Below are 14,626 nucleotides of genomic sequence, written 5' to 3' on the forward strand. Positions count from 1 at the left end.
ATTAATTGCATACGGGCTTTAATGGGCACACGCTGGGATTCCTTATATTGATTTTTTTTTTTTTTTTTTAAGAGCTGTGTCCACACGTGGAATAACATCACTGAACATTGTTGAATTTATTGGGGCATATTCTCACTGTCCAATTAAATCGTTTATCTGATTCTCAATAAATAAATGAATCAGAATACGCATTTCTATGTATGTAGGAATAAATAGAATTAAAATCCAAGAAACGAGCGTTTCATTTGATAGAAACAAAAAACTATCAAAGTAGTTTTCTCACGGGAGCGGCTTACGTTTGGCTCAAAGTATCCGCAGGCATGTTTTCATGCTGTCGCACATTTTTTGATACTGTGCGGTAATGTCCATTTTTGGGATTGATGTTCTTAAGTGTCGACTCTACTGTGTTTGCATTGCGGGAACGGTCATAGTCGATTCACATCATGTCGTGAGATGTGAGCTTGCATGCTGGGAAAGGGAGGTTGCATCAAGAGAGCCCCGCAGACATTTTATAGAACATTGGAAGTTCTCGTGCACGCCTCCATGTTTCGCAGGTGTAGGTTGAAAGCTTATCTACGGTGGACATCTCGCCTGCTGGGTGGTCCGCAATGGGCCTTTGATACGTGCGCCAATTCGGCGAATCGCTTGACATCATAGCGTGGTGACTCAAGCGCCGTTAAATTCGCCGAGGCCGCGCAGTAAACAACAATGGAGGACATCTTTCTTCTTGACATTTATGACAAGAAAAAGACAAGCTTTTGGTTTTTGTCATCTTTCCCGTTCGGGAAGTGATCACTCTTTTTCCCTCATCTGTAAATAGACAGCAGCCATGTTATGGCATTACCTAGTGCAATGTTTTCCAACATTAGAGCCAAGACGCAAATTTTGCAGGAGAAACATCTTTATAACTAAAAGTTACACAAGCTGTCCATGTTGCATGTAAAAAGTCTCGTAAAAAAAAAAAAAAGCCCATTTGCTTCTACAACACGCACACACCGAGTTGACTATTGAAATCATTTAATGCTTAAAACAAATACAAGTTACTTCACTGGGTCATCACAATTTTGAACAATTGTTTTTTTTTCCATCTTTGTAACACCCTCAGAAATATACATTCACGTAGCTGCAGAAAAACAATTTCTCTCTTTTTTTTTTTTTTCCCACTGCCATCGATATCCCGGAACGTAACATGGACATTAAAAGCGAACGTGTCAACTGGCGCCCCCTAGTAGTGGTAAACTGAGAAACACGAGCGTGGGGGGGTAGGGGGGGGACGCTTGACGTGGAGTCTCTGGGGCTGCAGTTCCATTTAGATAACACCCTAACACACACACACACGCTCACACACACACACAGTGGACCTACACTCTCAATCTTATGTACACTATTTACAGCGCGATGAGTACAAAAAAAGCAGGATGGAATGAAGTTACAGTCATTATTACAAAATGGTAAGACCATGTAAAAAAAAATGTCAACTATGGCAGGACGTTGACTTTGTGCTTGGACAGCGTGCAAGTTTGTAATCTCTTTGATGGGGTTGTTGTGCTTACACATGGGGGCTAAGACTTACTTTTTTTTTTTTACTTGGGGGGGGGGAACTTATGTGAACTTATTGGCTGTGATAGGCACTGAATGCACCGGGATATTAACATGGAAGGAAAAACTCAAATTTTTCTTACGTGAAAAAGACAAAAACGGACGTCAAAGATGATGGAAAAAAAAACTTGTGTATTTAAATGGAATCCATATAAAAAAAAAATACACAGAAGAGAAACGTCTTGACACCCTTTACTTTGTTACATTTTTACAAAAACGTTGACATGCTCATCTGAAAAAAAATTGTAAAACATTCACCACCTAGATGCTTTCCCTCTCTCCTATTTATTTATTTATCTATTATATTTATATCGATGTCATTAAAATGCGCTAGCGTTGTTTGTGTGCCCATCAACTTTTGACTGCAAATGAAAACACACAAACACTCTCTCTCACACACACGCACACAAACATGCATGCAGTGGAGGAAATAACGACTTGATCCCTTGCTGGATTTTTAACAAGGATCATTAAAAGTCTTAAATTTGATGGATTTTATGGACACCCTAAAATAAAAGTTATTACAATGTGGAGTTCAGCCAGATCATCTGGTGCCTGTCAACCAATTGGCCACTTCTGATCTTAACAGGTCATGTGGAAGCAGACGGCCGTTCTGGGTATTTCAAAAGCTCTCAAAATCCAGATCCAGAAATTAGAATTGCACAGTTTGGGCTTTTTGATTAGAAACCAAAGTGAGGCAGACTTTTTACTTTCTGGACCTGGTTTTGACTGTAAAGTCTTGGGCCTGAACCTCTCGCCCAAGACCAGCTGGGCTACGCTCCAGCACACTCTGGGCTCAAATGAGGACAATCGCTATAAAAACTGGATGGACAGATGGATTCTGTCTTATTACCATAATCAATTCTAGAAATTGGACATTTTTCCAAGTGAGCAAACTTACAATTAAGACCAGCAGGGAATCAAATTGTCATTTGTCTCACTGTAACGTAAGGCCTAATACAATTTCAGTATTTTTCCACTCATTAACAGTGATTTTTTTTTTTATATATTAAAAAGACAAACAAGCATTCATTCTCATCAAAATAAACAAACATGAAAGCTGTAGGCGACCTGTCCCGCTCCAAGACGGCCGCCGTTCATGTTGGAATTCCCTTTTAATAGGTTGGAGGTTCCGCTGCAGTCCTTGTACCATAAACAGACGCTTAGCGCGCGACCTCAATCGCGGTGAGCGCTCGAGTGTCATTGATGACATTTGCCACCCCCTTGAGCGCTCTTGTAAATGTCACGACACGGTGGACAAGGGGGCGGATTGAAAGGGGGGGGGCTCCAGTCCGTCTCCAAAAACGCCCCCTCACAAAACAATAGCTGCTGTCTTTTTGATCGCAATATTACAAACCAAGTGAGACACGTAAAAGAAAACGATTTTTAAAAGCCACGATGAATCCAGTGTCAGACTTTTTTTCCCTCATAAATGTGCCCGAAAAAAACCCTCCACCGGCGAATGATCTACACGATAAGACATTTACAACAAAGTGATCAAATGATCACCAATGAGCTCTCGCCTCCAGACTAAAACGGCGGTAAATGATCTTCGACTGGCGATGATTGGTGTCTGGCGAGACGAGCGGGCTTTGACCGACGTGGGTTGGTAATAGACATATCGAAAAAGAAAAATTAAAAAGCCGCGATGTATCCAGTGTCAAACTTTTTGCCGGGCGAAATCTCTCCCAGCGAGTGGTCTACACCTTAAGACATTTACAACATGATGATCCATTAGGTCTGTGTAGATTCTGCGTCTTCCAGGTAATCAATCGGCAACAGTCGAATGGCGGCAAGTGGGCTCTTCTTGTTGGTGAAAGAACTTTCACATATCATCCAAAACATTTCTTCAGTTCTAAAATTCTAAGTGTGGTGTCCAACAATAACATTTATCTATACTATCGTGAACCTTGGGGCGTCCAAACCTAAAACTGAAGAATCATTTTCGATGAAAGTAGAAAGTCTTCACCGACTAAAAAGTAGCCAGTTGCCTCGAATCAATTTAAGCGAGCATGGGTTGTGCCACCGTCCGAGTTCCCCACGCGTTTTTTCCGACGAAAAACCCTTCCACCTGCAAGCAGTCCACACGTTAAGACATTTACAATAAGATAATCCAAGAGATCAAAGACACTAAAGAACCAGCAGCTCTCGGCACCGGGTCAAAGTTTGTGATCCGATGGGGCTCCAGACAAAAAACGGCGGTAAATAGAAGTGATTTCGAGGGTCCGGCAAAGGGGGGCGGGGTTAGTGAGGAAGGGACGGGGCGCTCCAAGGGTGGGGGGGTGCAGTTTGACCAGTGTGGGTTGGTGATGGAGGTGAAGGGGTTGGGGGTGTGCCACCGCAGGGCTGGTAGGCTTCCTGGTGGGGGCGGCGCCCGCTACACGTACCACTCCTTCTTGGAGATGACAGAGCCGTCGGTTTGGGAGATCATGTCGTCGGCTATCTCGGGTTCGGCGTGGTACTGGAAGCCCAGAGTCCGCTCGTCGTAGTCGCGGCTCTCGCCCTCGTCCACCGTGAAGTAGGGCCTCTTCAGGTCCTCGGCTTCCGCGTCAAAATCACGCTCGCCCCCCATCTGCGTGGGTTTCTTCTCATCGTCCGAGTCGTCCGGGTACTGCAGGTTCTTGGGCATGGGGGGGTGCACCGGGAGACCCCCGCCGCCACCCGCCTTGCTGTAGCCGTTGCCGAACACGTGCTTCTTGGTGCTGTAGTCACCCTTGAAGGTGCGCTGGCGGCGGCGGAGGAATACGAAGAGCAGTATGGCGGCGACCCCCAACAGGGCCACGCCCCCTACCGCCAGCCCGATGGCCACGCCTGCACTGTGCTGCTCCGGCGGGATCTCATTGCGCCCGGATGGGTTGTTAGGGAATTCTGGGTAGGAAAAGACAGATGGAAGGGAGTGTGTCAGTGCTCTGGTGGGAGGAGGTGTGGTTGTGCAGATGGAAGGACGGGAAAGACAAGGATGGGAAAGCAAAGGGGGAAAGGGAGGACACCCCAAGCCCGTGGCGGACCCCCGAACCACCCGACCCAAAAGGAGGCGGCATGCAAATTCAGACTGGAAGAACAAAAGTAGAGAGCCCCAAGCATAACCAAAAAATTGTGGCCACAATACAGTCATGGTTAACCAATTCCGGACCTTGGACTCCTCTGGTGACCCTTGGTCTCTGGACCACATATTCACAAACGACTTTGTGAGGGCTGACTGTTTTCTATATTGTGGCCACAATTGAATCCCCCGCCCCGTGCTTCATACAAAAGTGCATCGTGAGTTGGAAAAGGAAAAAAAAAAATGCATGCATGAACTTGGAATTGTCTGGAATTCCACGAGGTGTCATCAGACAAGCGACAAACATTCAATCAAAGCTCATCATCAGCTTGGAGGCAATGAAAGCAAACAGCCAGAGAGCAAACAAAGCAGCCGAGCCGTCACACAAACCAAGACGACCTCCTAAAACCACACCGAGGTGCTTTCTGTCAAATTTGCGTGGCACAAAAAAAACTTTCAAGTCGCAGCCTGCACAACGATGACATCATCCATTTCCTCAGGCCAGGAGAATAGCACACCCGTCAACAATTTCTTCAGCCGAGAATGAATTACCTGCATTCCTCCACAATTTACGACACCGTAATTCCATCCACTGATCAATCAGAAAACATATTTTGATGAGCGAAATGCATGAACAAACACATTTGCCATCACATCCCAGGTTGTAAATTCTCAATTTTACCACCCTTTGGTCATTATTTAAAAGCAATTAAAATACAGACATGCTTCTGACAACACATTATTTTCACTGTCCCAAAGCGTCTGCCCATCCAGGCACTCAATTTTGTCACCAAAACGTTCTCGGCTATAAATTTTCCACCTAATCGCGTCTGATGTAAACGCGCTATGATGAATGCACTTCTACAGGGCATGGCGCAGTTGAAGCAATAAAAAAAAGAAAAAAGAAAAAAGATACAAGTAAAAAAAAAAAAAAAAGGCTGCAGTATTTCATGTTATTCATTGCGCGTATAAATCTATCACGCCCCTGGATTGAATTATCGCCTCTCACTGCGCATCTTGGCACCTATTAATCTCAATGGTAGCTTTTAGTGCATCCAAGTCAAGGTTAAGGCGCTATTGGAATATTTTCTCGGCGCATCGCGAATAGAGGCTGCCTTGTGTTGCTGGGAACAGGATCAGGGCTGTTTTATCAGTCTGTTGGCAGGTGTTGCCGCTAGCGACGACGCGTCGGTGGGACGTCGGCTCCCTCCCGCGCGCTGTCACAGACGATTCCGCGCAGGCCACGTCACTTTCAATGTGCCGTATTAATAGCGTTTCAATAACGACAAATTAAGACAAGGTGAGGATGCTGAGATTTTTGGCGGAAGGCCGACACCAGTGAGGCCGGGATGGACTTTTTTTTTTTTCCCCAGTGAGGTTCACATACAGGAAAAAAAAAAAAAAAGCATGTATATATATATATATATATATATATATATATATATATATATATATATATATATATATATATATATATATATACACACATGCTTTTTTTATGTATATATATATATATGGTTTATTTTTAATGTATTTCAACAACTGTCGGTGCAATTTTCCAACTTGTCAATGAACACAAAGGATTGGAAAAGATAACATCAAGGCCATTAAATAACACGAGTAAGACGTTAATAGCAATTCAATTTGCGTTCTCTTACAGGCAGACAAAAGAACAATGACCAAATGTGTGAACATCTCTCGACAGTTTTGATCCACCGCTTTGTGTTTTAATCCAGATGTAAAAAAAAAAAAAAAAAAAATCCTAACACACTGCATGCCATCGTTGCATTTGCTCTTGCCGACTTGTAATTTCCCTCTTCTCCTTTTCATCCGCACTTTGTCACGTTACCACGCCCTATGTTTCACTTTGAAAGAACCCCCACTCGCCCCCTCATCCTTGTCCTCGAAGGGATGGGAATGTCTCATCGAAGCGTGTGCAGACACGCAAATGGAAAAACGAGCGGCTGCAGGTTGCTTTTGATAAACTCGTTTTCTTCACAGCAGTGTTTGCTTGTTGCATTCTTAGTGGCGTCATGTTTATTTAACCTACGAAAATGCGGCGTGGTGTCTTTATGCTCGAGGGGATAGACCAAAGTCTTTGGACACGCCTTTGAATCAATGTTACATCTGTCGAGGGTTGGACTCCACCCCTTGAATGTTGATTCCTTATCGACGCAAACAGTTATTTGTGTTTGTGAGCCGTAGGCTCATGGCCACACTTACTTAGGTCTTCAAAAGCCCACAGCCAACCAAGATAAAGCTATGAGACCGGGATAAAGCCGCGCCGTCGTCCGTATAGTTGAATGCCTTAAAAAAAAAAAAAAAACCTTTTTCTGCTTTGATGTACTCGTATTAGCGCTACAGCTAGCTTGAAATGCTAACCAACATCAACATTCATCGGCTCTTACCTGGCCTTTATTGTTAAAAACACATTTGATACCTTTTAAAGTAAAAAACAAGACCCAAGCCAACCAAGTAAACCCATGCGGCTATGTAGTCGTATTTAATTTCACACCAATCAAAAGCCACATCTTTGTCGTAGCTGTAAAATCACCATATGTTGTTGTTAGCTTCAAAGCTAACGTTATACTACCGAGGCAGCGACATTACACGCCCCTACTGATCAAACGTGAATTAGTCAAAAGAGCACACACGGCAATTTCCATTGTTCTTTTCTTAATCTCAATGGCACTCAATTCAAAGACTTGGTCTCTCTCTTTTACAAAGACGGCGTCTCCAATATCAACTTTTAAGCCAAGCAGCTAATGGGATTACAGAGACACAGCTCCTCATTACACACATGAATCAGAGGTCACCCTCCGCAGGAACACCTTGTCCCACCCAGCCAAAAGCGGGATAAATATGGGAAAGGCTTTCCCGTAATCCCCGGCCTTCGATTCACGGGTGCGTCGTCGCTCTCGTTATCGGAGCCTAATTAGCCCGGACAAAATGGACGACATGAAAGAGCGCCCGCCGCCCGGTTCCCATAAAGGATCAGGTGATGCCACCCTTTGACACCCGCCTTGGAAATTTTGCTCCGACTCACGGCAGGACAACAGGCATGAAAAAGCCGTTGAAAGCAGAACTATTTTTAAAAGTACCCAAACTAGAAATATTAGGATCGTTAGCTCCAGAGGGTTAAAGATCACAGTATCTTGCTCTGAAACCGTTCTACCGGCTTGACCGGTATTGAAAATGATTTCAATCCAACAAAATGTTGACATAGTGATTAAAGTCTATTCACGGAAACGACATGAGGGCCACACATTTTTACTTTGCTTCCCATGGAGGGAAGCCTGTGGAGCTTTTTGCCTTTCACATAAATCTGCTTCACCTGTCACACTTACTAAAACCCCCAAAGTGGTTTGAAAGAGGCAAATACAAGTCATAGCGGATGAAAAAAAAAATCTAACAACTTTCTTTTTAAAAGCATGTCAAATGTTCCCCCGGCAGAGCCTCAGCGTACGTGTGGGACAAGATAACTCCGCATCAAAACAACAATGACGTCATCGGTGGAGGATGTTGTGTGGACTCAGAGGATGCTTTTTATTTTTATTTTTTTTAACTTGCACAGTGGAAGCCTGCCCCCAAAAAAATATTTTACTTGCTATTTCATTCATTTGTTGATATACATCTTTTCTTTGATTCATTGTTTGCTTTTTTTTTTTTTTTTTGCTACTTGATGTATTTGCGGAGGCGGCCATTTTGCTGAAGGGCTCCATAATGCGTGCATCTGTGTCAACAACTCGTCTGGCCTCCTTGATGCCATCGAGAGGCTGCAGCGCCGAGCGGACGCGACGTAAAGACGAGTTACTGGGTCAGCGGGTATTCCACCGCGAAGGCTTTTGCTCTTTTTAAGCAGGCGGCCATTTTACCCCAAAGCTTCTACTTGTCTTCTTGCTTCCTTTATGTATTCTTTTCCCCCCTATTTTATCCGTTGATCATTATTATTTTTACATATCTAGAGCCAACGGCGTGTGACCTACATGACGCCGCTGTCGTTGAGGCGTGACTTGGAGATTGAGGACGGAGAACGCTCGGGCAGACGCGTCCCCGTTGCTCGTATCCTCGGGAGAGGCCAAACAAGCAGAGCTGGCGGAGAAAAATGTTGATGATAAATGGAGCTCGCCTGTCACGTGCGCTCTCCTGGTGACATTTTATTCCTTCACAACAACAAGATGGAGGAGCATGCCCCTAAGCCCCTTCTCCATCTTGTCAAGCCTCTGTCAATACTTTTGCATTATTTAGAAAATATGTGCTAGCGGGACCAAGGAAATCCAGCACGGATTCGTTCGTTGTTGACAAAAACTGCAAATCTGGTCACTGTTGACACTAAATTGTCTTTAGTAATTGCAAAATTGTATGTGAAATCATATATTAGGGTACTTGAAAGTGTTTTTGATCTTCTCCAAAAAGTTAGGCTTACCGTAAAAAAACAGAAAAAAAAAAAAACAGTCTTTTTGACATTGACAAATTTTTACGTTAGGCTCAAGGAATAATCCAAAATTGAAAACGACATGGATATTTTCAAAAATGTCAGAAGAATACATATAGTCTGATGTTTGGGAAACTAGTAGTTTCAGAGATTAAAAATTGATTGGATTAAAAATTGAGATTAAAGAGATTAAAAAAATTAACATTAAAGAGATTAATCTCATCCTTACGATTAGAAACTGAGATTAATAATTGTCTTTGGCGCTAACAAACAAATTGTACAAGACTAAATGGGATTGTCATAATAGGATGCACAAGTCTGAAGGCCACAAAATGGACAGCTTGGATTAAAACGTACCTTTCAAGGGGTTTTAATTAGCATTAGCAGAAGCACTAACTCAACTAAAGCACGCACGTACGCGTGGTCTGGAGGCGCGTTGACGCTAATGCCTCATTTGGATAATGAGGGGTGATCTTGGCCGAGGCAAGGCCTCCCGCAGCGAGGACGCGTCGCTTTGCCGTCGGCCCGAGCGTGTCTGCGAAAGAGCGTTTCGGCCGACAACAAGGTCGAACCAGACAAGTCAACCTGCCGCAGTGTGCGATTATAAATATCTTTGCATCGCTACTAGCAGAAGGTGGCTGTTTGGCCTCGGAAAACTCTCTTGGAAAATGTAAAATCTTTTTGTGGATGTTCTCCAAAGGTTATTCCCTGGTTAACTTTTCATCTCCATTTTGTATTTTTCTCAACGCCGACCGCTGCTTTCTTGGTAACATGGGAATCTTTAAACAGAAGCACTGGATTATTCACACGTTCTCCAAAAAGAGGTTTGTTAAGGGAGTAAAGTTTCTTTTGGCCTTCAATCCTTTCCAAAATCCACTTTCATCATGTGCCTGAGCCCGTCCCATTTCCCATTTTTTCCTACTGCCGGATGTTAGCAATGCATTTGTCTACTTTCCTCCTGTTCTTGACTGATCTGGTTGAACAAAAAGCTTAAGTGCACCTTGACTCAGATAAAAAAAAAAGCTTCAGATAGAATAAAATATATCTCTGGAAGGTAGGTTTGCCCATGGGCTGAACCTTAACTTCTCTGATATCATCTCCTCCTCCTTGATGTTGATAAAACAAGGATATAAAAATTGCTTTCAGCGCAAAGCACATAACAAGTATGTTCCTTAGGCTGGTTAAAACAGTGGAACTGCACAAATGTATAATTGTGTAATAAAAAAAAAAGTGTAACTGCACAATATAAACATGCTTAACCTTATCACGAACTATGTCAAAGTGAATTGATGAGTTTCGGGCGGCGCTTTGCCTCCACCTTGTGGCTGTTATTTACATCGCACCACATCTACAGTAAGATGGAAGTTTCCCACCTGTTCGATAAAACGTCTCTGTGTGGGTGTGTTTAAAATAAAAAAACTTACAATAATATTTAAATGAAAATTTCCACAGGTCGACCTACCGGAAGGGGAAATAAATGTTCCCACATTTATCAGTACAGTGAAAACAAAAGACAACAACGACAAGCGAATCGGTAATTATGGCATAATTGTGAACAGAGAGGCCATTCATCAGCACTTATTGTGCGGGGAAGAAAATGAAGACGGCGGCATCATTTTGCCCGCCGCACAAAAACAGAGCGGGCTTGTTTCCGAAGGTGATTAGTGTAAAAAAAAAAAAAGAGGCTGATTTCCTTTTCTTACATGACCACAGTGCAAGTTCATTCAATGTTTACAAGAACTAGATTAGTTGGAACGTTTTCTTCGAAATGTATGAATATATACGGAATGCTCATTAGGTTGATGACTCGGAACTGTCTTTGGCTTTTACAAAAAAAGATTCATTCAAGACTTAACTGCTTTGGATGTTTACCAAAATGTACATTAGCTTTGATGAATGCTCAATTGTCTTTCATGTTTATATAAACATACTCTAGGGCAAATGAAAACACTTGTCTTTGACGGTCACAAAAAAATCCTAAAGACTGAATCGTCTTATTAATTGACAGTCACGGAAATGTTGAGTTCATTAAAGACTGAATTGCGTTATAAAATAGTATTTGAAAAAGAAAACACTAAGTAGTCATCATTGTCCAAAGTTGGGCATCACTTTTGCTACCGAGAAGGAAATGGACAAACTGTAAATATCCGACTGCATCCCTAGCAGGAACTCTTGAGTGTCAGTATAGTGTATTTTTCTTGAAATTTCCGATTTCCTAGTTATTGGAACAGCCTCAAGATTGACAGCATTGACAGACTTCAGCCAGTCTGTGACGGTGACCAGAATAGGCAGAAGAAAAAATAATGGAAAAATGGACGGATGGAAGCTAGCCACAACTATTCCACACTGCTGCAAAGATGATACACACAGTACAAATTAATTTTGACCTTTCCAATTTGCTGCCTTGATTGTTGAGAATTAGATGATCAAACGTTCGCAACTTCAACAGCCAGCTGTGCATAGATTAATTTTAGAGCAACTATTTTGTTTCCGGGGTCGATTAGCATGTCAGTCAATTTTCATTGGCAAAAATTTAAGGCCTAAGATTTGAGAATTTGCTTGATTAAAAGAGGGTAACATCAATAGCCAGTTGTGGGCGCAATTTATTTGAATCCAGCTAGTTAGCTGCTAAGCTAGGCTATATGAGAAGCTAGCATCCCCATATCTATAATAATAAATATGAAAATTTGGCCAAATTTGGCCTCAACCAAGGAAAACATTCCAAAGCAAATTACAATTTCACTCGGCTAATTTGCTACCGAGACAAGCTAAGCGACCAGGTTTGTTTAACATCCGATGCCCTTCTCCAACGAGTTGATTAATCGGAGCCGACTACTTGTCGGCTTCCCTTCTGCAGAGTTGTGAGCGAAATGGGAATAAGCTATTTGTTTTGAGAAAACCAGGCCTGTTTTTCTTCGCTTTATCTTAAGGGAGAAGTGATTAAAAGACGAAGGTGCTTCATTAGATTGCAACGAACGACGCGTGTCCTTGGAGGAAGCGCTCCGTGCTCACGTGACTCATTGCGGTTCGACGCCTTCCCCCCCAAAACTAATTGAAACAAGGCGCTCCTTGGCCGCCGCTATCTGCTGAGCGCTGACAAATGGCGGGGCGAAGAGCGAAGAGCTTGATTAAAATTTGCCTCTCTTAAGTGCTCCATCAGCGTTGCTTCCCGGCGCGGCGAAAACAGATTTCCTCGGATACGCAACAGCTTGTCTCGGACGTTTTATCTTGGCGAAAAGTGGAAGCAGGGATGTTTTCCCTGGCAGACTTATATTGCTGTGTCAGTCCACGCTCATGCATAATGCACGTCGCACGCAGCGACCGTGCATTCGGATAACATCCCATTTTGATAGACGCCGGACGGCTGATATTTTTTGTCGGCGTCTCGGGTATAGTTCGGAGCCGGCGGGAAAAGGCCAAGGCGTGAACGCGTTATTGACTAAATATGAAATGATTACACTTCTGCCCTTTAAAGCAACATTTGGAAATCAAATGTAAGAGCAGGTAAACAAACTTGTCTGGAAGGCGAGAAACAAGAATTGACCGGAAGCCGACACCATTAAATGAAGTTATTCGACCACAAGAAACAATCTGACATTTTCCAGACCGCAAAATCACATTGCTGCGGACTAATGCTACCTGTTAGCAGGTACGCGATATTAGCTACCAGTTGGTTCAGGAGTCTTCTCATCACAAGATATACTTTTATAGCACTTTTTCTTAATCAGTAAGGCGCTAAATGTTAGCATGGATCTGAAAATTTAACAAACTAATACCGAAAAAGTGTTATTGGAAGAGTCAAGAGGTCCTTTGTAGCTCAGCACTCAGCTAGTTATGTATAATGTTAGCAATCTTAATCCCTTTTGTGACACACTGCTAATCTTGGAGTGAGCAGAAATCAAGCTGTTAGCATTTTAGAGACTTCAAAATCAAATCGCTCCGGATAATGCTACCTGCTGGCAATGACACACTGTTAGCTGCCGACAAGTCGCCGCTAAGCTTGCCCCAAGAGTCTTCGAATCACAACTTAGCATGTCCTCGCTCGTTCCATCCCGACAATATGTCGCTACACATTAGCATTTCATCCAAAGAAAAACCTTTCGCATCTGTTTTAATTCAAAACGCTTAAAAATAGCTGTTTGGAACTCAAACTGAGATCGTAAACAATCTTGTCTGAGCCAAATAAGGATTCCCCTGGAAACTGAGGCGAACATTTTAGACACAAGCTTAATGTATTGTAAACAATGCTAATCGTCAGGTCATGTCAATATTTAGATGAAGCATTCCAAAAACAAATAATTACTTTGGCATTTAGGTCGTTAGGTTAAACTGGCTTATGAGGCTCTTTTTAAATGTACTCTCTTGAACGTAAAGCGTTTAAGAACCTCTGGCTTAGAGTGCGTCTTGCATTTGCCGCTCCAGATAATAAACAAGGAATTGGCATTGTACATAACGAAAACAAGTCTTGACCTGAATCGGACCAGGAAACAGTTTCATCTCCCCCGTCACGTAGCACCTGCGATGTCGAGGCGCGTGGGCAGGTTCCGGCATGCCGCCGCATTCCTCGCCACATCAAACGGCAACCAACCCTGTGTTTGACAGTCATCTGTTGCCCTGAAATTTGACAGGCCGGCGTGTTGGAACTCCCAGCAGCTATGTTGTGTTAGACTGTGACCTTTCACCGCTCATATAAAAAAAAAAAAAAAACCTGATTGTGAACCTTTGGGAACTTGTATATAGAAACTTGAAAACAAATGTTTGTTACTTCACCGGCAAGAACAAGTCAAGTCTGTTCTTACTCGTTGACTAGCTAGATACGCCTTGATTGTGCTTTATCGACTCGCACTTTAAGTGAGCTGCGAAACCAGGCGGAAAAACCAAGTGTGCGTTGAAACGGCGAATGCAAACATCCAGCAGCTGAATGTGCTTAAATGAAGTATCGTCTCTCTAGAGTCACTCAACACAAAGACACAGACGGCGGCAGTAGAACAAAGCGTGCTCATTGACAATAAATAGAGAAAATGACTTCAGTGGCTTTTCCTCTTTGTCTTTGCATCGCATTGTGTGGCGTTCAGGGGCCCTTTCGTATGAGCCGATTGCTTCCTCGCTTTCCTGTCTGGTGACTAACGGCCGCCTCTCACACCTGAATTATCACACAATACACCCCCCACCTCTCCTATCAAGAAAGAATAGCAAATAAAAATAAAGGCACTGTATGACAGTTGTTCCCGAGACAGGATGTGAGTCACTCACAAGCCTCGAGTGTTGGTACAGCACCACCCCCGCCTGGAAGGAACGCAAAAAAAAAAAAAAAAATCCATACGTTTAAGTAAGATGTTTCTTCGCCCACCATGATGTTGCTGAATCATCCGTCAATAAACCCGCTACCAACTTCCCCGACGTTATTCAGGGTTGCGCAACACTGCTTCATTCCTGCACTTTTATGATATTAGCATCGACGATATTAGCATCGACGTATCATTGGCTACATCCAAGTGAAGCTAGCTTCTCCAATTTTGTCGCTAACCAATGAAAATCTCAAAACAACA

General features: G+C 43.1%; 1 protein-coding gene and 1 long non-coding RNA gene across 8 annotated transcripts in view; one reads left to right on the top strand and one right to left on the bottom strand.

Annotated features, from left to right (window-relative positions):
* nectin1b (nectin cell adhesion molecule 1b) overlaps window positions 1-14,626 on the bottom strand; it is a 123,313-nt gene that overhangs the window by 43,377 nt on the left and 65,310 nt on the right. Inside the window, exon 7 of one of the 7 annotated variants that reach the window (XM_049726132.2) lies at window positions 1,001-4,467. The exons of the other annotated variants lie outside the window; for them this stretch is intronic. Coding sequence (XP_049582089.1) covers window positions 3,977-4,467 — 491 coding nt within the window. The 3' untranslated portion in view covers window positions 1,001-3,976. Of the gene's footprint in view, window positions 1-1,000; window positions 4,468-14,626 lie in introns of those variants that run through there. 7 annotated transcript variants of the gene reach the window in all.
* On the top strand, window positions 6,140-10,309 carry LOC125972451 (uncharacterized). The gene is made up of 2 exons (XR_007482815.2): window positions 6,140-7,640; window positions 8,096-10,309. It is a non-coding gene; the product is annotated as an uncharacterized lncRNA (long non-coding RNA).

The sequence above is a fragment of the Syngnathus scovelli genome, chromosome 7, assembly GCF_024217435.2.
Source record: "Syngnathus scovelli strain Florida chromosome 7, RoL_Ssco_1.2, whole genome shotgun sequence".
In the NCBI taxonomy this organism is placed as follows: Eukaryota; Metazoa; Chordata; class Actinopteri; order Syngnathiformes; family Syngnathidae; genus Syngnathus; species Syngnathus scovelli.